Source organism: Tachypleus tridentatus, chromosome 12 (genome assembly GCF_004210375.1).
Source record: "Tachypleus tridentatus isolate NWPU-2018 chromosome 12, ASM421037v1, whole genome shotgun sequence".
In the NCBI taxonomy this organism is placed as follows: domain Eukaryota; kingdom Metazoa; phylum Arthropoda; class Merostomata; order Xiphosura; family Limulidae; genus Tachypleus; species Tachypleus tridentatus.
The window spans coordinates 68,216,953-68,240,616 of NC_134836.1; the positions used below are offsets into that span (position 1 = coordinate 68,216,953).

Here is a 23,664-nt window from a genome sequence, read left to right on the forward strand (position 1 = left end):
CGAAAGTCATAACGACTATCACAAAGCAGTCAAATTTATTACCTGCCAGGTATCACCATCACCTGACTATTTTCCGACTACACAATAGTAAAAATGACTAATATTTAATAGTCATATTAGGTAGTCATCGATTTTAGCGACTACTTGGAGAGTCTTTTTTGGCACCGTTTGACTACCTGATTTACTCTTCAAAAGTCGTCGCCTTGACTAGTTCTTATTTTAAGTGTATGCTTACGAGGTAGTTTGTTATTGTTAAGTGTATGTTTGGTGAAAGCGTGGCATAATTGGAGAAACCACATGTTCATGACAACTGTAAGATTTAATCCTTAACCTAACATTAAATGGGAAAAAAATAAACTTTTAATAACAAATGAAACGTAATAGATTTGAAGATGCTACTACATTCAATAATAAGAACGTTGTTTTAAGTATGTTACTACATTCAGTAGTAAGAACGTTGCTCTGAGGATGTTTTCACATCCAGCAGTAACAACTTTGTGTCTGTCCAAAGCAGTTTTATTCATAATAAAAACGAAATCAATTCACTGTACATCTTATATGATGTATACAGTAGTAGAATAATCCTTACACACCTAATATATAATTGTGACAACTGATTAATCTGCTACATTTTAATCAGATGATTTTTAATTCAGTCAGCTGCCACGATAGGAACCATGTCGTCCGATACATCTCTTCTTCTGCATAGATTGTACCAGAAAATATGAGCAACGTTCAGAAACAACTGGAGAGAGAGTGACATTGTGGGTGAATCAAAATTATTCTATTTTAACATATTTTTATCTTAGTAATAAAGTAATTTTTCCAGATAAGCGTACAAAAAATGACTAAATTTATCAGTCGAATTCCTTTCTTATACTGAAAATGGTAGTAGTGTATGCCCTAGTTTGGGTAATTAAAATTGAGGGTAAGTTAGAAGAAATTTTAATGAGTAATAAAATCGAATCAGATATGGGCTCGTCCCACGTTAGTGCAAAATATAGCTGATAGAAAGAGAAACAAACAAGAACAAAAAAAAACGTTTATTTTAGCTTAACAAGTATGGATCAGTAAATATGTAACCATGCAAGCTGCAGTAATATAGAAAGTTTTGATGTTATAAATTTACATCGAAACAAGCACGTCCAAATTACAAAAAACAGAATTACTTCAAATGTGAAAATATTCCTACTTTGGCTTAGACTAACATGATTACAGTGATTTTTATAAAGCATGATTTTTTTTAAATTCAGTTTTTGTAATGTTTACTTTCTTGCCCTAAGAATTGTGGTTGCATTAAAACTTTCTGTATCACTACAACGATTTAGGTTACGTACACATCGGTCCCTACTTGTCTTTATAAGTTTATTTAAGAACCCACGACATCATTAAACATACTACATTTAGTTTCCGGTATTACATTCAAACATTCTGGGCACAGTTTTGTAAAGAATGGATTTAACGGAGTTCTGTTTTCCTTTCATTATAAATTTATGAAATTCACTACAAGAATGTGTAGTGTTTTCACTGCCTCCACATTCACACTCGGGTTCATGAGTACCTGATACAACATTCGCGGTTCTACGTGCCTGATAGTTTTAATGTCTTTATCATAAAGCTCTTTCCTGGACAAGCTACCAAACACGGGACGTCTGGTCTCCCTAGTTGTGAGTTGTTTTAGGGCAAGTAACTTGATATATGTATATTCACAACTAATAGCAGATATATATATATATATATATACGTTTTAGACAAATTCTCAATGAAAACTTACAATTGTCATTTCCAGTCCCAGTAATACGCATGTTCCATTCTCGTAGCCAATGTTATCTAATAAAACTCCGCCTAGTGACGGTCCGACAAAACCGCTAAATCGGAATAAATAAGGATATCTTAATTAAATATATCGTATGAAGAACTAGAAAAGGAAATCAATTTTCATCAATATAATATTTAACACTTTACCTACCCAATCGCAAGTACCGCACTAAACACTCCAGTAATTACTGCCATAGTTGTGGCGTCATTGGGAAATCCTCGTGATCTGAAATAACAAGTTCGTTTAGTTTATTTAAAACACATTTCTGGTAGTTTTAAGCCTTGTTATTTTCAGTTATTATTATTATTATTATTAATTTATGGTTATTCTTATGTTCACTTTAAAAACATACATAAATTACTATAAATACTGACGTCAGTTCTTATGTTGACTTGAAGAACACACTTAACTTCCTAGTTGATGTTAGAAAAACACTTCGGTTCAAGAAGTCTTGATAGAAATACAATAAAAAAAACTCTACAAGCCGAGCACATTCGAAATATGGACCTTCTTCTTTAGGGGAAACTCTCAGTTACAGCTCGAGATAAAGGTTTTTTTTTATTTCATTGTTAACTTACTATGGATACTGACGATGTTTCAGACGTAAAACTGAACACACTAAACGTTATATAGATACTGACGTCAGTTCTTTCCTTAACTTGAAGAACACATTATAGATATTGATGTCAATTCTTAAGTTTACTTGAAGAACACACTATAGATACTGACGTCAGTTCTTACGTTAACTTGAATAACACACTTAATAATCTACACTTACATTGCGTTTGTCAATGAAGAATTGTATCCCGCAACCAACTTGCCAGCAGAACCTATTCCAATAAATACTTGACATAAAATCACCAACCAGATGGAGCTGCAAATAAGAATAACAACAGTGTATTTAACAGATAAAATAAATTACAGAAAATGTTATATACTATCCAGTTATAAAATTAATAAAACAGTAAATATAAATCATGTTTTTAGCCACATATAAAAATGAAAAAAGAACTTACGTGTCCAGCGGAATAAACGGGACAGGACCAATAAACAACAAGGCTAATACACAAATAAAACTTGAAACCAGAAGTGGAACACGAGAGTGAGGCTACAATAAGAAAAACGAAAACAGGATTTATTAGCCAGGACTCAACATGTTTAATTTGTAAAATGTGAAACGCTAAGTAATTTATATTAAATAAATTTTGGAATGTTTTCACGGTTTTAAGTTAATGTTGCAACGACGACGTCAAGTATGTGTATTTATTTATGACAAATCTTAGGTTTAACTTCAATGGTTGTATCGGTTTCATCTGATTTGTTATCCAGATCACTTTGAAAAAACAATATTTGTATAACATGTGTTCCGAATTGTTTTGTTCTATATCTTTCTGTTCTTTGTTCAATACAAAAAACCAAAATAAATAAATAGCAGTATCAAACTTTGTGAAAAACAATCAGTAATTTGTAGTAGTTTGTTTCATATCATCGTTTCTTTCAGTCTTTTAGTATTTTTTTTCTGTTACTGTTTGATATTTTTCAAACACATTATCTCCACATAACTGTTAAAACCGCTTTTTCATTACCAGGATACTACTAATTACAAGTACAGACTGGCCTCGAAATAGTGATGTGTGTGTCTGTGTGTGGCGGGATGTCTCTGCTTAAAACACGTATCTATTTAGTAACGGAAAACAGGTCGAATTTCTTCATAACTCTTCTCAATATAAATTTGGAAAGAAAGCATTTTTGATGTAAACACTTTCCTAAAATACTTAATTAGCTTTCTGAGTATTTTACAAACGGAAATTTCTTAGCACCACACCCCACAGCCGAGACAAGTTAGAGAGTCTTCACTTACACAGTACCACAGCCAAGAGCTAGGATCAGTTAGGGGAGACGTCACCTACTCGATAAACAGAACTACTACAAATCGATTAGTACTATGTACTTTCCTTTCTCCTTTTGTAAACTTTGTCTTTCTTCGTAGGTAACTTGTATATAAATATCACCTACACAAGCCCATGATTTATCAGTTATTTTTGCTTGTATTGTGAAGCTGAACTGAGTTACGACACATTATTCTGAATCAATATTTATTACGAAATATAATTGTCTGTGTTAAAGTGTTATTTTTATCTTTAATGCTAAACAAGTGCATTCGTAGGTATTTAGCAAAGTAAATTTAAAGTACATTAAGGTTTTGATCTGTATTAGTGTTATAAATACTGTGTTTCTACTAATATAAATTGTATTTCTTTGAATATCATCTTTCAAGTTTTTGTTATGTTCTAATTTACTATTGTATCTATACTAAATGGTTTAAATAAGTATTAATTACTATTGTTTCGTACTGTGAGAATATGCATTTGTTAAACTTGTTTTATTAAAAGTAATTATTGAACTTTAAGATGTTTTAAAGAGTTATTTGTATTGTATTTTGTATTAATACTTTATAAATAATAACTTCTGACCATTTTGATGACGTCAGGTGTTGTTGAATTGTTTTCAAGTATATTTTTATTTTTTTCATACAATGATATTGTTCACGTATTCTACTGTAGGGTTATTTTTATGTCTATTGATATTGTTCAAGCATTAGGTTATCCACAAATAAACGGCACCAGGGGGGGGGAGTTGGGGTGCTTGAGATGAGCCAAACCCCTCAGCCCCCCCCCCAATATTCTCACCTACATATATTCATAAATTATGGAAAACACTTCCTCTTTTACACATACGCATATTTTCATAAACAGATTATTTCTAATTTGTAATAATGAATTATTAATCAGAGTATGAGTTTTCAATGAAAACTTCATAGAAAACGCAGTTAAAAATAGCACACTTTTCTGAAATGTACCTTGGTATTTACATTATTATAATTTATCATCTATACTTCATATTGATGGCATTTTGGGAAGCCCCTCCACAGTTTACCTCAGCCCCCCCCTAACGAAAATATCCTGGCGCTGCCACTGTTTGACGTTTGAAATTGTTACGTACATGGAAGTAAACTATTATTGAAATGTCAGACATATTTCTCGTATTATCTGACTGTATGAAAAAAAAATATTTTACTATGTAAGTTAAAAACTTACGTGTTTTAATATTTATATGTTTTTGTTTTGTTGTTTTTTTTAATTTCGGGCCCCTTTATAACATATGCTACAGCCCCACACTAGCTTATGATTGTTAAAGTTCGAGAACATGTATGTGACCATGGTATGTGTGTGTTTTCTTATAGCAAAGCCACATCGGTCTATCTACTGAGCCCAACAAGGGGAATCGAACCCCTGATTTTAGCGTTGTAAATCAGTAGACATACTGCTGTACTGGCGGAGGGCGACCATGGTATAGTAATATACTTTTTTATGAAAGTTTTGAGATGAATTCGAAGGTTAAAATATTAAGTGTTTACTTACAACTTTGTCAGACATATGACCCCAGCACAATGTACCAATTGCATAACATCCACCACTCACGAGAAAAAATAGGCCTACAATTGATGGCTGCAAATAGAACTGTTTGGAAATAACACAAACAATAGAATTTGTAATTTCTATATTAAAACACATCAATTGCAAATATAAGAATTTTCTTCTACGGATAGATAACTTAGGCCTAAAAATGTAAATATTAGATATTTAAGTTATGTAATAAATATAGATAAATGTCAATTTAACAGTTGTGTAACAGTATTCAACGTTGTACGCGTATTGGCAAAAACACTAAATCATGTCTCCAGATATACGTACGAGTACAACTATACTTACAAAATAAATTCAACAGAAATGTAAAATGTGGTTTAAAAGATCGCTTCATTATAATTGTAAAAATACTTTATTAACAACGTCGTCATAAATATAAGAATATGTTACAGAATTACTTTATCAGAAATACCAAAATGTCGTAGAACGTCTTTATCATGAATACAAGAATATAATACAGAATTATCAGAAAAAAGTGAATTACTCTGTTTTGACGATACAGATAAAAATTTACGTAATTATAGTGTCTAATATGGATAGTACTTCATATTAATTACTAACTAAATATTTCAGGTTAATAATTTAGTTTGATTAATATAAATAGTTTAACCCACCTGCGATATAATAAGATTTAAAAATATTATCACTTATATTTATGATATCTTCATTCTACTTGGCAAAACAACAAAACTTATTTTAGGGGACTTTATAAAAGGGACAGTGGGAATAAAAGCGAGAAGTCAGTGATGACGAGAAACCCACTTGTTGAGAAATTTATATGCAAAAACGGCTCGTTTGGGCTGAGAAAACACTCAAAAAACCCGGCACAAAACTGAGGTCTATACTATGTAAAAACTACACTGACAAACACCACACCAACATTATTTATAAAATACAATGTGATAACTGCCACGACTTCTATATTGGAGAAACAAGTAGAAAAATGGAAACCAGATTCAAAGAACATAAAAAGTCACCTTCACACGTTTTCGAACACTGCAAGTCAAATAAACACAACATAACCATAGAAAACACTCAAATACTAAATAAAGAAACAAACATAAACAAACGTAAAATTAAAGAAGCCTTACTTATACAACAACTTAAACCCAAAATAAACCAATATAAAGGAACGCCTTTATACCTATATTAATATAATAAATAAAATTATATATTCAAACATCTAATACCGCCCTCTACATTTCGACACACAGTTACACAACCCCTTTCAAACATGTGGTCAGCTTCCGGTCAGTTACCTCTTTCTTTGTGAACCTGACGATGACCGAAGAAGGTCGAAACGTTGTTCGCTCTTCTATGTAAAGTGTTTTCTCAGCCCAAACAAGCCGTTTTTGCATATAAAAAAAGCGAGAAGTAAAATTATGAAGGAAATAGAATCACAATCAATCTAACAGTCGGGAAAGGAGGTATAAAATTAAAAAAAAGAATGAAATCCAAGATATCAATCGGGAAAGAAAATATAAGTTAATAAAACAGAATTAAAAACAACCTTACACTCATAAAACAAACTCTGAACAACAACAACTAGAAAAAACAACAACAAACCTAACAGCTAGTTTTTTAAAATAACAAAATAGAACCAAGCCAATCTATCAGATACGGTAAGACCTTCAAATAACAAAATGAATCAAGTCCAATTTATCATTTGGGGAACAGAAACATAAAGAAAATGAAATAGAATAAAAACCAATCGATACTACAACATGAGAGTGCAATAGGAGAAAATATAGATTTCAGATTAATTGAAAAATTGTCATGAAAGCCTTTACAACAAACTTAAAACATGTTATTCTGTGAGAATTAAAACATTAACAATAACTAAAGATACAACAAAATGAGGAAATTGTGAGATAAAACTTCTTACAGAAACAGAGTTAAAAATTGTCCCTTAAATCATGAAATATATGCGCAAAAGGAAGGATTTATGACTCAGTTATTTTCACGAAATCTTATGTTGCTGCTCACAATGCCTTTATTAGGTTATGTTAAAGATTAATTGTTCTCAAAAACTTTGCACATAAGGTCAAACAAATATGAAAAACATCTGTAAGGTGTTAATAAACTAATCAAAATTATTTTCTTATTGCATATGGTTTTATTTAAAATAACAGAAAAAGAAATATAAATGAAATAAAATACTTTTCTGATGTGTGGCTCCAGTGTTGCTTCATTAAAACCCATAAAAAGAAGTCCTGTTAATACATTCATCATATTCACCAGAAATGTAAAGTTTAGAATAATCTTTAAAAAGTTACTTCCTGTGCCTTGAGTTGTACAATCTAAAAAATTAAAAAAGAAAGAAAATCTCAATAATAAACAATTTAAAACAAAAATCGTATTATACAAAAGATAACTACATTATTATAAAACGATTTTGAAATCTCAGAGTACATATAGTCACGAAAATGAATACCACTAACCATATTGTTATAAACTATCTTACCAGATTCTCATAAGTAAAATTGAATGACAGTAGCCATATTGTTATAACTCATCTTAAATGTGTTTGTTAAGTAAAATTGAATACTAGTAGCCATGTTGTTCTAACTGATCTTACCTATGTTTGACAAGTAAAAGTAAATACCATAAATCATATTGTTATAAGCGACCTGACGTATGTGTGATAAGTAAAGCTAAATACCCATCACCATATTGGTACAACTGATCTTACATTAGTTTGATAAGTAAAACTAAATAATTATAACCACATTGTTTTAATTAATCTTACCTGTGTTTGATAACTAAAACTAAATACTAATAACGATATTGTTATAACTGATCTTGCTTGTGTATAATAAGTAACAATATTTTTATAACTGAATTTACTTGTGTGATATAAAAAACTCAATACTAATAGCCATATTGTTATAACTATCATTAACTGTGTTTGACAAGTTAAACTAAATAATAATAGCCATATTATCATAAGTAATGTTACCTGTGTATGATAAATAAAACAAATACTAGTAACCATAATGTTATAACCGATCATACCTGTGAGCGATAAGTAAAACTAAATACCACTATCCATATTGTTATAACAGATCTTACCTGTGTGTGATAAGTCACACTAAATAGTAGCAGCAGTACTGGTATAACTGAATTTAACAGTGTGTGATAAGTAAAGGTAAATACCAGTTACCATATTCTTATAACTGATCTTACCTGTGTTAATAAGTAAAACTAAATACTAATAAACATTTTATTACAATTGAACTTACCTATCTTGGATAAATGAAACTAAGCACTAGTAACTATATTGTTATAACTGATATGACTTGTGTTTGACAAGTAAAACCAAGTACTAATAACCATATTGTTATAACCGATCTTACCTATTTGTGATAAGTTAAACTAAATACTAGTAACCACATTGTTATAACTGATCATACCTGTGTTTGATAAATAAATCTAAATTCTAAAAACAATATTGTTATCACTTATCTTACCTCTGTTTGATAAGTAAAAGAAATCATAATGACTATATTATTATAACTGATCTTACCAGTGTGTGATAAGTAATACTAAATACAGTAAACATATTCCTATAACTGATTTTACCTGTTTTTGATGAGTGAAACTAAATACTAATGACCATATTGTTAAAACTGATCTTACCTGTGTTTGATAAATAAAACTAAATACTAACAGCCTTAATGTTATGACTGATCTTACTTGTGTGATAAGTAAAAAAATATTAATAACAACATTGTTACAATTGATATTACCTGTGTTTCACCAATAAAAAAATACTACCAAACATAATTTTTAAAAAATGATCTTACTTGTGTGTGATAAGAAAAACTAAATATTACTAAAATTATTGTTATAACTGTAGTACCTAGGCGAAAAGTAAAACTAATTACTAATAACATTATTCTTTTTACTGATCTACCTTTGTGTGACAAAAGAGACTAAACACTAATAAACATTTTCTTATAATTGATGCTACCTGTGTTTGACAATAAAAACTAAATACTAATACCCATATTGTTATAATTGATCCCACCTGTGTGTGATAAGTAAAAGAACATTCTAGTAACCATGTTGTTCTAACTGATCTTACCTGTAATTGGCAAGTAAAACTAAATACCAATTGCCATATTGGTATAATTGATCTTACATGAGTTTGATAAGTAAAACTAAATAATTACAACCACAGTGTTATAACTAATCTTACCTGTGTTTGATAACTAAATACTGATAATGATACTGTTATAACTGATCTTACTTGTGTTTCATAAATAAAACTAAATACTAGTAACAATATTGTTATGACTGATCTTACCTATGTATAAGTAAAACTAAATGCTAATAACAATATTGTTATAACTGAATTTACCTGTGTGATATAAAAATACTAAATACTAATAACACTATTGTTACAACTAACATTACATGTGTTTAACAAGTAATACTAAACAATAACAACCATATTGTCATAAGTAATACTACCTGTGTTTAACAAGTAAAACTAAATAATTGTAACCATATTGTTATAACTGATCTTACCTTTGTAAAACTAACTAATAACAATCATATTCTTGTAAATGACCTTACCTTTGTTTGACAAGTAAAACTAAATACTAATAACCATATTGTTATAACTGAGTTTACCCTTGTTTCACAAGTGAAACTAAATACTGGTAACCATATTGCTATAAGTGATCTTACCTGTGTTTTCTAATAAAAACTAAATAATTGAAAACCATATTGTTATAACTGATTTTATCATTGTGTGTAAGTAAAACTAAATAGTAACAGCGATAATGCTATAACTGATCTTACGTGTGTGTGATAATGAAAACTAAACACTAATAACCATATTGTTATAACTGAATTTACCTGTGTTTCATAAGTAAAACTAAATACAAGTAACTATATTGTTATAACTGATCATTCTGGCCTCTCATAACTGAAATTAAATAGTAGGAACCATATTGTTATAATTGATCTTATATGATTGTGATAAGTAAAACTAAATATTAGTAACCATAGTTTTATAACTGATCTTACCAGTATGTTATAAGCTAAACTAAATACTAATAACCATTTTTTAAAACTGAATTTAAATATGTTCGACAACAAAAAATAAATACTAGTAACTATATTGTTTTAATTGATCTTACCTGTTTTTGACAAGTAAAACTCAGTACTAGTAACCATGTTATTATGACTGACCTTACCTGTGTTTGATAAGTAAAACTAAATGCTGAGAAGCATAATGTTAAACTGATCTTACCTTTGTTTGACAATTGACACTAACTAATAACCATATTGTTGTATATGGTTTTACCTGTGTTTGAAAAGTACAACTAAATACTAATAACCATATTGTTATAACCTATCTTACTTGTGTATGATAAGTAAAATTAAACACTAATAATCATATTGATATAACTTATTTTACCTGTGTTTGATAATGAAAACTAAATACTAGTAATGGTATAGTTGTAACTGATCATCCATGTGTTTCATGAGTGAAACTACACAATAATAACCATATTATGATAAGTGATTTTACCAGTGTTTGATAAGTAAAACAAAATACCAATAACCATAAAGTTAAAACTGATCTTACCTTTGTTTGAGAAGTAAAACTTACTACCAGAAACCATATTGTTATGACTGAGTTTACCCTTGATTCACACATAAAACTAAATACTTCTAACCATATTGTTATAAGTGATCTTACCTGTGTTTTATAAAAATAAATATATAATTGAAAACCATATTGTTATAAGTGATCTTACCATTGTGTGTTAAGTAAAACTAAATAGTAACAGAGATAATGTTATAACTGATCTTACGTGTGTGTAATAACAAAAACTAAACATTACTAACCATATTTTTATAACTAAATTTATCTTAGTGTGATGAGTAAAACTAAATACTAATAATTATTATGTTATAACTGACTTTACCTGTGTGAGATAAATAAAACAAAATGCTAGTACCCATATTGTTATAAATGATCTTCGCAGTGTTTGATAAGTAGAACTAAATGCTAGTAAACATATTGTTATAACTAATCTTAAACATGCTTGATAAGTAAAACGAAATATTAATAACGATATTGTTATAACTGATGTTACCTGTGTTTTACAAGTAAAACTGAACACAATTAACCATATTTTTATAACTGATCCTACCTATGTGTGATAAGTAAACATAAATACAAGAAACTATATTCTCTTATAACCGATCTTTCCTGTCTTTCATAAGTAAAACTAAATACCAGTAACCATGTAGCTATAACTGTTTTTTCTGTGTTTGATAAGTAAAACTAAATACTAATAGCCATACTGTTATAACTGATCTTACCTGTGTTTGACAAGTGAAAATGAATACCAGTAACCATGTTGTTGTAAGTGATCTTACTTTTCTTTGACAAGTTACACTAAATGCTTGTAAACATATTTTGATAACAGATGTTACTGAAGTTTGTTTAGTAAAACTAAATGCTAATAACAATATTTTTATAATTGATCTTACATATGTTTAAAAAGGAAATCTTAATACTAATAACTATATTGTTATGACTGATCTTACTCGTGTTTGACAAGTAAAACTAAATACTAGAAATTATTTTGTTATAACTGATCTTAACTGTGTTTGACAAGTAAGACTAAATCATCATAACCATATTATGATAATTGATTTTACTTGTGTTTGACTATCAAAACTAAATACTAGTAACCATAGTTTTACAATTGATTACCTATGCTTGATAAGTAAAACTAAATAAAGGTAACCATATTCTTATAACTGATATTACCTGTGTTTCATAAGTAAAACTATATCCTTGTAACCATACAGTTATAACTGATCTTACCTGTGTGTGATAAATAAAACTTATTACTAGTAACCATATTGTTATAACTGATCTTAGATATATTTCATAAATACAACTAGATGCCTCTAAGTATATTGTTATAACTTATCTTACCTTTCTTTAACAAGTCAAATTAAATAATAACCATATTGTTATAAAGGGTCTTACATGTGTCTAAAAAATAAAACTAAATACTATTAACTATATTGTTGTATCTGATGTTACCTGTGCTTTACAAGTAAATCTAAACAACAATAACCAAACTGTTATATCAGACTTTACCTGTGTGTGATAAAAAACAAAATAATTGTAATCATACTGTTATAACTGATCTTACCTGTATTTGACAAGTAAAACTAAATAATAATAACCATATTCTTAAAATTGATCTTACCTTTGCTTGACAATTAAGACTAAATAATAACTATATTGTTGTATCTGGTCTTACCTGTGTTTGAAAAGTACAACTAAATACATTTTAACTATATTGTTATAACAGATCTTACCTGTGTTTCATAAGTAAAACTATATTAGTATAACCATATCATTATAACTAATCTTACTTGTGTTTGATAAGTAAAACTAAATACTAGGCACCTTATTGTTGTAATTGATCTTGGTTGCGTTTGATAAGTAAAACTAAATACTAGAAACCGTATTGGTATAACTGAATTTATTTGTGTGATAAGTAAACTAAATGCTGATAACCATATTCTTATAAGCGACCTTACATTTGTTTGACAAGTGAAACTGAATGCTAATAATCATATTGTTATGACTGACCTTACCTGTGTTAGGTAAAAACAATAACATGATCAAGGCCAAAAGTAACAATATTCCTCCAAGAACGAAAAATGGCAACATGTAACCTCCAACCTGGTTAAAAAAGAAATGTTGCTTTTTTTCTGAATTTCTTTAATAGGTCTGTAACTTACAAAAATGTGTTTTCCTGAGACATACGAGGGCTGTTCAAAAAATACGCGGACTGACGTCATAAAACAAAATGTACTTTATTTAGAAGTTACAGGTCTGGGACCCCTTCAAAGTACTCTCCTCCCCAACGCACACACTTATCCCAACGGTGTTTCCACTTGTTGAAACAGTACTGGTACGCTTCTTTTGTAATGTCCTCCAGTTCCTTCGTCGCATTTGCCTTAATCTCGGGAATCGTTTCAAATCATCTTCCTTTCAAGGGTCTTTTGAGTTTGGGGAACAAGAAAAAATCGCAAGGAGCAAGGTCAGGTGAGTAGGGGGGTGGGGAAGAAGAGTGATCGAGTGTTTGGCCAAAAACTCACGAGTTCTGAGGCACAAATTTCGCAGCAATGCGGTGCATCTTCAATTTTTCGGTCAAAATATCGTAACAAGATCCAATTGATATCCCACACTCTTCAGCAAGCTCCCTGACAGTTAGACGTCGATTTGCCCGCACCAAGGTATTGATTTTGTCAACGTGTGGGTTGTCAGTTAACGTGGAAGGACGTCCAGGACGCTCATCATCTTCAATGGACTTTCGACCATCCTTAAAACGTTCATGCCACTTGAAACATGCCGTACGCTTCATAGCAACATCACCGTAAGCCGTGTTAAGCATAGCAAAAGTTTCAGTCGCAGATGTTCCAAGTTTAACACAAAATTTCACAGCAAGTCGTTGCTCCTTCAGGTCATTCATTCTGAAATCCGCCAAACGAAAAATCGCACTTCACTTAAAACCGCGTAGCTAATACACAAATGAAGATATCTGCAATCGAGAAATGGCGTCGTAATCAGCTGATCTGTGCGAACCTAGCGACACCAAGCGGATTCCCCTGGAACCAACTGGAGCCGCGCAATTCAAACAGTCCGCGTATTTTTTGGACAGACCTTGTACTGGTTAATAAATCAGTTGTACGAGTTCATCTTGACAATGTATTCTCTTTAGTGTCAAATTAGTTGAGTCATGTTACATCGTATACAAACAAAACAAATATTTCAAAGTATCAAAATAGTATATTGTTACGGTATAAAAATGGAGGATATGTAGAAGTAACATGCTTCAATTACGGAACCAAATGCAATAATTTAATGTTTTATTACGAGTGTTATATGGAAGAGACCTTGACAAGAGAAATATAGAATGTGTGGAAGTATACACTCAACTACAGAATTAAAAAATGTGCACACGTATCTAACTACAGAATTATAAAATGTGCACACATATATAACTCGAGAATTAAAGAATCTTTACACGTACATAACTACAGAATTAACGAATGTGTACACGTATACAACTACAGAATTAAAGAATGTGAACACGTAAAAAAGTACAGAATTCAAAAATATATACACATATACAACTACAGAATTAAAGAATGTGTACACGAATGCAACTACACAATTACAGAATGCATATACGTATACTACTACAGCATTTAGAAATGTATACAATTTCTGGACTACAGAATTAAATAAATCTGTACACGTATATATCTACAGAATTAAAGAATGTGTACACGTATACTAGTGCAGAATTAAACAATGTGTACACGTATACTAGTGCAGAATTAAAGTATGTGTACACGTTTACAACTACAGAATTAAAGTATGTGTCCACATTTACAACTACAGAATTAAAGTATGTGTACACGTATATAACTACAGAATAAAATAATGTGTAGAAGTATCGGAGTACAAAATTAAAGAATCTACACACGTATATAATTACAGAATTAAAGAATGTATACAAGTATTGGAATACAGAATTAAAGAATGTATACAAGTATTAGAATACAGAATTGAAAAATGTGTACACGTATATAACTACAGAATTAAAGTATTTGTCTGCTTATTCAACTGGAGAATTAAAGAATGTGTACAAGTATTGGACTACAGAATTAAAGGATGTGTACACTACACGTATACAGATACAGAATTAAAGCATGTTTACACGTATACAACTACAGAATTACAGCAGGTATTAAACAACGTATACTTGTTTCTGAATATATCTATTTCACCTGTGTTCGTGAAATAAAGAACTACGAATGACATTCTCAGTAACGAAAACTAAAATAATTCTAGCTATATTTAACAGCGCTATTTCTCTTTAGAATCACACAACATGTCTTTACTAATAAATATCTAGGTACAGATAAAACAGTATGTCTTTACTAATAAATATCTAGGTATAGATAAAACAGTATGTCTTTACTAATAAATATCTAGGTATAGATAAAACAGTATGTCTTTACTAATAAATATCTAGGTATAGATAAAACAGTATGTCTTTACTAATAAATATCTAGGTATAGATAAAACAGTATGTCTTTACTAATAAATATCTAGGTATAGATAAAACAATATGTCTTTACTAACAAATATCTAAGTACAGATAAAACAACATATCTTTACCAACAAATATCTAAGTATAGATAAACTATCACTTACCTGATATAATACTCCACCAACACTTGGCCCAATAGTGATGCCTAGTCCAAAGGACATTTCGATTGTAGCCTAAGTAATATAATACAATAAAATAGTATAATATAATATACTGTAAAACCTTTTATTACCTAATTCACTCACAGTGTAAATACTAGAACTACCTGAAATATCATCTTGTTTAATACGTGTTGTATTGGTTAAACAGATAACTACCAATAGACATTACTTTTACTGTAAGGAATAGTATTTACATGTTTATAAACTTTGTATAGTTTTGAAAATATTGGTAGAATTAGCTTGAAGTTAACTCCTCACTGAGCTGTTATTGAATGTCTAGAGCTACTTATCTGTTGTTATATGTGTAAAGCTATCTGTTACTGAAGCATACTGAGGTTGTGCCACACATTAAGTTTATAAAACTTACAAACTGCAATAATCTCATCCACCTACCAGAGCTGTCGCCCTACGTTCGTTGAACTCTCTGCCAATAATGGTGTAACTTATAATAAACATTGCGGATGTTCCAAACGCCTCTAATATCCTTATAACGAGAGATAATGTAAGAAATGTTGCTCCGGGAGGAGATAGATTCAGAATACTGGAAAAAATAAACACGAGTAATTTAAATATGTGTTTATTTGAATACATGGCTACTTACTGACGTGTTTGTTGTTGTTGTTTTTTCTGTGACAATTAGTAAAATCATCTTTCCCTAGGTTATACAGTTAATTATGAAATTTAACCAAATATTATAATAAAACTTACCCGAACAAAATTGAACATCCTCCAGCAAAGAATATCCCTGCGTTGACTAAAAACTTGGCATTTACAAAGGAAATCTGGAAGTAAAAAGCAGCCACTTCTATAAATAAATAATTAACATAATTTAACCATATCATTAGAATGATCCAATTCATAAAAATTAAGTTAAAGAAAGGATGTTTTTTTTTATCTTTATAGTCCTTGCTGGGGAATCTCACGAGTTATGAATACATAATTGTAGAATGCAGTATTTATTTTAGAACCTTATTGTCTGTTGTAACAATATACAAAAATTGAAATTTCACAGCAGGTTAATTCTGGTCGGTACGATGTCTTACAAAATGCTATTAATCGTGTTGTTGAGGTATATTGACAAGTCACGTAGATCTAATCGTTCCAACTTTTAATTTGAAACACTTACAGAGGGTTATTGAAGTTCTAATTTAAGGTAGGTCGTTCTAACAAGAAACACGTACAAATGGTTGTTCCCTTTCCAATTAAAGAGTAGATTCTTTTAACTTGTAACACGTAAAGAAAGTTGTTCACTATTTAATCTGGGAAGGATGTTCTTTTAATAAGTTAATCCTTAATGTGATTAAGGCAACCGGAATTAGTTGCTAAGAAAGAAAAATAACCCTCATTATATGTCACCTCAACCCATTGTTATGGACATCCGAATGCCAGTCCTGTAATGTGATACACAGATGAATAAATAATCCTTTGTTATACATATAGTGGTCTTTCACGCCCTTGTTTTGTTTGACCCTTTAAATTACATAGTTCAACGTGCTTCAAATTACTTTCAAACTCGTGGTTGGCAGGTGGATCAGTGAAGATGATCCAAGAAAGTGGATCAAAATCCCAAAGAAATTTTCAAGCAGGTTGTCCATTATAAATCTATTTCACTAAACGCTTCAGACTGTTCGTCAATAAATCTCAATCTCAAAGAAAGTTGTGGAATTCGAACTACTCTCAGTAGACTTTTCTAGAAGTCAGACAAATCTATACAGGTTGTTGAGAATTGGTTTCAAATATCAATAGCAGAATTTAAAGAGCTTACATAATTAAGTAGCATAATTACTCGGACATTCTCATAAAGCAGCGAAGAGTCAAATAACCGGTCGCTATCTGTCGATTCTGATAATAGTAGATTTTAAACACAATAAGACACATTTTGCTCACAAAAGACAAAGAGAAACGAGCTTGTAATGGTGCTAAGAACACGTGGATCAATATTTTGTTTACCTACGAGACGAGTTTCATCTTCCAGTCAGACAGCTCATCTACAAACACAGCGAATTTCTTTTTCATGCATTACGAAAGTAACAGTGGTACAAGTGGTGTGGATAAAAACGTCACGAATCCTGTACCCTCTTTATTGTGTTACAAACACAGAAACCACAGGACGAAAAACATGCTGTGTGTTACTGCAGCTTTCACTAATGTCAGTAAGGTAGATGATAACTGCTTCTTCAACTGTAAGAAACAGTTCGACACAGTTTGTAAAGACTAAATGGACTTGGTACACATATTATCACATTCCACCAAGTGTTGCCAAAATAGTGGTTCATAACTGGAGCATACCTCACCAAATGTTACCAGAAGAATGGCTCAGGATAACCAAAAACGTTTTCAACAATGTTTCAACTGTTCTAGAGGCCGTACTACATATTTAGTTTCAAATAATCTGTATATGACCGAGCACATCACCAGATACTTTACTTCCATTAAAATAAAATAAGCGGAAATGAGTGATATTATTTTATTAATTCCAATTATACTTTCTTTTGTGCAGTCTTTAAGCTTTTAGTTTATGGAATAATCACTAGTAAGAACACATTCAAAACATTATATTTATAAAAACACACAACTACTTCATATTTCCTGTTCGTATTCAAATAGTATTGTTAATAAAAATAAATATATTTTCTTACCAATTTAGGAACGATAGGCGATGACACAAGAAGAACGAGATGGAAAATTCCGAAGACAAACCCGTACTGTGTTGACGTTAAATGTTTCTTTTCAGCCTGAGAAAAAAAAACATTACAAAAGTGAAAATTCCGAAGACAAACCCGTACTGTGTTGACGTTAAATGTTGTTTTTTTTCAGCCTGAGACAAAAAACGTTATAAAAGTGAAAACTACGCTTTCAGTCAGGAACAGTAGAGGAATACGTCTCGAGTTATCTCAATTAACTGAGAGTTGTAATGTCTCAACTAAAAATTATTGTAATTAACTTACGTTATATATCAACTGTGAGTTATTGTAAGTAACTTAGACCTGTAATATATCAGTTGTGAGTTATTATAATTAATTTAAATCAAATAATATATCATATTTGGGTTATGGTAAATAAATTAGATCTGTGTCATATCAATTGTGAGCTATCTTGTTAAAATGAGATCTGTAGCATATCAAGTCTAAGTTATCATAATCAACTTAAGCTTGTATATATATATATATATGCTATAAGTTATCTTCAGCAACTAAGAGCTTAATATATCAACTCCTAACTATCGTGGGCAACTGAAATCTGTAGTATATCGACTCCAACTATCGTGGCCAACTAAAATTTGTAGTATATCAACTCCTAACTATCGTGGACATCTGAAATCTGTAGTATTTCAACTTTTAACTACTGTGGGCAGCTAAATTTGTAATATATCAACTCTTAGCTATCAGGAACAACTGAGAGCTCTGGTGTATCATCTTCATGCCATCGTGATCAATTATCCATTAAGCTAAGATGATTATTATACATAAAAATTGATGAAACAGCAGAGATACTGGTATTAATGTACAGAAGATTATATAACGCTATTTCTCTTACCTGGTATTACGTTTTACAGAATATATTCAATCAAGCAACGATTTACTAATCTGAACCAAGCAATATTCTCTGTGATAAGAATTATGGATTTTTTCAGACAAGAAGAGGTTTGAAATTAATTGTTTATTCTCTAGTTTTCCAACACTTTATAGTAGCATTACCGGGTGGAGGAAGATTGTGAAGTGGAGATATGTCCATTAAGATAGTGAATTATGACAAGTTGAACTTTTATTATATAACGACAACAAGTGGTGTTTTTCGAGCTAGGCATAACGAAAATAACATTCGTACTTTAAGCAAGGAATGACGATAAGAGAACACGTAACGAGAAATAGTATTCTTACAGCAACGCATAAGGACATGAAACTTGTGCTCTTCAAGACATAACGATATGAAACGTGTTATTCTGGCAAGGCATACTGATAGGAACTAGTAATCAGTAATGACGAGAAAACCCACATGTAGAGAAAAATGTATGTGTAAAAACGGCTGGTTTGGGTTGAGAAAGTGTTTTATCCAGAGGAGTGAACAACGTTTCGACCTTCTTTGGTCATCGTCAGGTTCACAAATAGGTAACTGACCGATAGCTGACACAAATACACTGATACACACAAATCCAACAAAGACACACGAAACGCAACTCAACAAAATACTACTGAAGGTGAAAAAACCAACACAATTTCAAAAACACTTTATTCCTACCTACGCAAGACCGACTCACGCACACCACTAATATACGGCATCCCCAAACCTCATAAACCAAATTGTCCACTACGACCAATAATGTCCACATGTGAATCGTTTAATTACGATCTTGGCAAATACATAGCATAGGCATTCTCCGAATATGTAACATCAGCTAGCTCATTCATCAAAGACTTTTAATTTCAAGTCTAATCTTAGTTAACTTAATCATAAAGCCTTAATGGCAAGTTTCGATGTTATATCCCTCTTTATAGAAGTCCCAAACGCTGAAGCTTGCAAGATAGCCTTGGAACTATATTTTCGAGACCCTAACTTATCAATAGACATTTCCAGCAACCAATTAGCAACCCTCATAGAATTCACCACGATGAAGACAAACTTCATGTTCAACAACCACAACTATATACAAACAAATGGCCTAAGCATGGGCAACCCAGTATCACCAGTTCTAGCTAATATTTTTATGACACAAGTTGAAACACAAGCAATTAACACAGCATTACATCCACCATTATACTGGTACAGATATGTAGACGACACGATTGCGGGATTCACATCTACAGAACACACACTTAATTTTTTCAATCACATTAACTCTGTGCATCCCAACATCAACTTCACATGTGACAAGGAAGAAAGCAATCAAATATCATTTCTCAGCCTCAAAATTACACGAACCGATACATAATTTAAAACACAAATTCCCCGAAAAATCACCCATACTTGACTATATATTCCTTGGGACTCAGCATATGAAACAAAACAAAATCTCAACATACTAAGAAACCAAATAAATACAGCCATAAAACTATGCTCACCAGATAAAATTGACGACGAATTACACAAAATAAAACAATACTTTATCAACATCAATAAGTTTTCTCAAAAACATGTAGAAAACATTATACGCACACACCTAGACAAAAAGCAAAATCAATTAACAAAAGTAAATATATACCACAATTTAAAAAATATTGAAACCATATACTGCTGCATACCATATATTCCCGACATCAGCAGAAAAATAACCAACATTTGGCAATAAACTAGTGACAAAATATGACATTCCAGTTAATACCAAATTTATTCACAAAACTAAGGTCTATACTGTGTAAAAACTACACTGACAAACGCCACACCAACATTACTTATAAAATACAATGTGATAACTGCCACGACTTCTATATTGGAGAAACAAGTAGAAAAATAGAAACTAGATTCAAAGAACACAAAAAGTCACCTTCACACATTTTTGAACACTGCAAATAAAAAATACACAACATAACCATAGAAAACACCCAAATACTAAATAAAGGAACAAACATAAACAAACGCAAAATTAAAAAAGCCTTACTTATACAACAATTCAAGCCCAAAATAAATCAATACAAATGAACGTCTTTACACCTATATTGATAAATATAATCAAACATCTAAGCACGCCCTCTACATTCCTACCCTCAGTTACACAACCCCCTTCAAATATGTGTTCAGCTATCGGTCAGTTACCTCTTTCTTTCTTTGTGAACCTGACGATGACCAAAGAAGGTCGAAATGTTCACTTCTCTGGATTAAAAAATTTTCTCAACCCAACCCAGCCGTTTTTACATATATATTGATAGGAACTAGTGTTTTTCAAGCAGAAAGCAACAGTGATGAAAAGGCAGAGGAAAATAATACAGTGAAACGTGAAAAAATGTAATATTTTATCATAGAGAGAGCCTATATTATAGAATATACAGTAACTATAACTCTATTACCATTTCTGGGAAGAAAGGAGCCAAAATAGAGTAGCAACTGGCTTCACTCAGAACAGAGAAGTTTATGATGAGAAGTATTATCAACTGGCGACGCGTGATCAATGGTGGTTTATTGCTGTTAGCAAGATTTTCATTGGTCTGTTGATTTTCAGATGTATGTATAGTTATTGTTTCGTTAGAGTTGTTAACAGCCTCAGACTGTATTGTCCACGGTGTACTTGCACAGAAGGACTGACTATAGGTGGGCACTGGCTCTGTATTTGTCTTCGCTAATAAAGCTTTTGTCGTCATGGTTATCGTATAGTAACGAGTATCTGTATTGGTATATAACACCTGCAAACGATAACATTTACTAATGAATTGACAAAACACGCATATATGTATTACAAACTTTAAATGTAATATTTGTCTTATCACTTTTTTGAAATGCATGTTAATTTACATTAATTGACAAACAAAGTAAACCTGATATTAGAATAATTTCGGAACAACTTTTAATAATTTTGGTTTCCCTGTGGGTATTTATTCCTCTAAGGAAATAAAAACTTAACCTCGCTTGTTTCCAAGTTATTCTGAATGATAGTAAAATGTATTCAAATAAAATAATAGTAATAATTAATTAGCGTTGAAAATAAAATAAGTAAATAATACTTTGTTATTAATTCTTATCGTTATTCCGAGTTAAAAGTAATATAAACAAAAATGTTAATAATTATATTTTGTTTAATTAAATTTGCTTGTCCCAATAAGGTTGTTTACGTAATTGATGATATGAATAGACCTAGATCTCTATTATATATTTAATGAAGTTCACAGTGTTGTATTTCATTATATATAGTTGATTATATAAATAGGCCTAAAGTAATAAGTTTTTAATGTTATTAAAACATTTACAGTTGTTATTCATATAGCTAATGGTACAAATAATCCTAGAGCACTATTATGTTTCTAATCTCATTCACACTTTTATAATTGTTGCTCATACGAATAGGTTTTATCCGTTTCTATAATATAATGATTTACTTCAATTTGTTGTTGTTGTTTTGAATTAAGCACAAAGCTACACAATGGGCTATCTGTGCTCTGCCCACCACGGGTATCGAAACCCGGATTTTAGCGTGTAAGTCCGCAGACATACCGCTGAGCCACTGGGGGGCACTTTACTTCAATAAAACAAGATTTTTCTCTTTCCTATAATGTAATGATTTCCTGTGATAAATCAAGATTTTTCGTTTTCTACAATACACAATATTAACCGTCATTTGATGCTTACAAACTAGTATATTTTAACAAGTTTTAATAGTTAATTTGCCTACTTGTACAAGATTCAATGCCAAATAAAAATTATTTTTACCGGATATGATGTCTGATCAAATTGCTTTAACAATTTTAATGTTTAATTAAACTGATTTAATAACTTTTATTGGTTAATTAGACAGCTGAAACAACTTGTGCTGGTTGATTAAACTGTTTTATAATGTTTAATGACTAATTAAACTACCTAAAAAACATGTTTACTGGTTGATTAAACTACATTTAACAATTTTTACTGGTCAATTTAACTACATTTATCGGGTGTAATGATTAATTAAACTGCTTTAACAATTTTTAATGACTGATATTAACTAAACTATTTTTACAAGGTTAAATGACTGATTAAACTACTTTAACAACGTCCACTGCTTGATTAATTTACTTTTACAAATTTTAATAGCAAATTAAATTCCTTTCACTGATTAATTGAGCTACGTTTAAAATGTTCAGTGGTTTATTAAATTACATAAACATAAACAATAATGGTTGATTCAACTACATTTTATTTAATTCAAAGAAGTAGAATAAATGTATTTACAACTTGCCTGTTTAAATGACAGGAGGTTTACGCGCACTTTGAACTGTGACTTTAGTATCTTCTAATTTCAAAGAAAAAAACAAGTTAGAGTACAGACATTGGCACAAGAGAAACTGTTTACATGGAACATTGAACTCTGAAAGCAGAACTTGGAGCTATTCAATTAA

The 23,664-nt window shown here is 30.6% G+C and overlaps 1 protein-coding gene across 1 annotated transcript; it reads right to left on the reverse strand.

Annotated features, from left to right (window-relative positions):
- Positions 1 to 494: 494 nt before the first annotated feature.
- On the reverse strand, positions 495 to 23,664 carry LOC143233485 (MFS-type transporter SLC18B1-like). The gene is made up of 14 exons (XM_076469758.1): positions 23,505 to 23,664; positions 21,646 to 21,978; positions 18,283 to 18,378; positions 16,352 to 16,425; positions 16,037 to 16,184; positions 15,587 to 15,655; positions 12,952 to 13,039; positions 7,468 to 7,607; positions 5,242 to 5,340; positions 2,836 to 2,927; positions 2,598 to 2,693; positions 1,970 to 2,044; positions 1,775 to 1,868; positions 495 to 745 (listed from the first exon to the last, which is right to left on the reverse strand). Exons 2-14 carry the CDS (start codon positions 21,934 to 21,936, stop codon positions 653 to 655), a joined length of 1,455 nt encoding a protein of 484 aa, XP_076325873.1. The 5' UTR covers positions 21,937 to 21,978; positions 23,505 to 23,664; the 3' UTR covers positions 495 to 652.

Excerpts from the sequence above, each read along its gene's own strand:
- LOC143233485 (XM_076469758.1), bottom strand. The coding sequence starts at position 21,936 with ATGACGACAAAAGCTTTATTAGCGAAGACAAATACAGAGCCAGTGCCC. Across the intron at positions 13,040-15,586 it reads TTGGTGGAGTATTATATCAG|GTTGGAGGTTACATGTTGCC; the intron begins GTAAGTGATAGT and ends TTTTTTAACCAG. Across the intron at positions 1,869-1,969 it reads AGTGCGGTACTTGCGATTGG|CGGTTTTGTCGGACCGTCAC; the intron begins GTAGGTAAAGTG and ends ATTCCGATTTAG.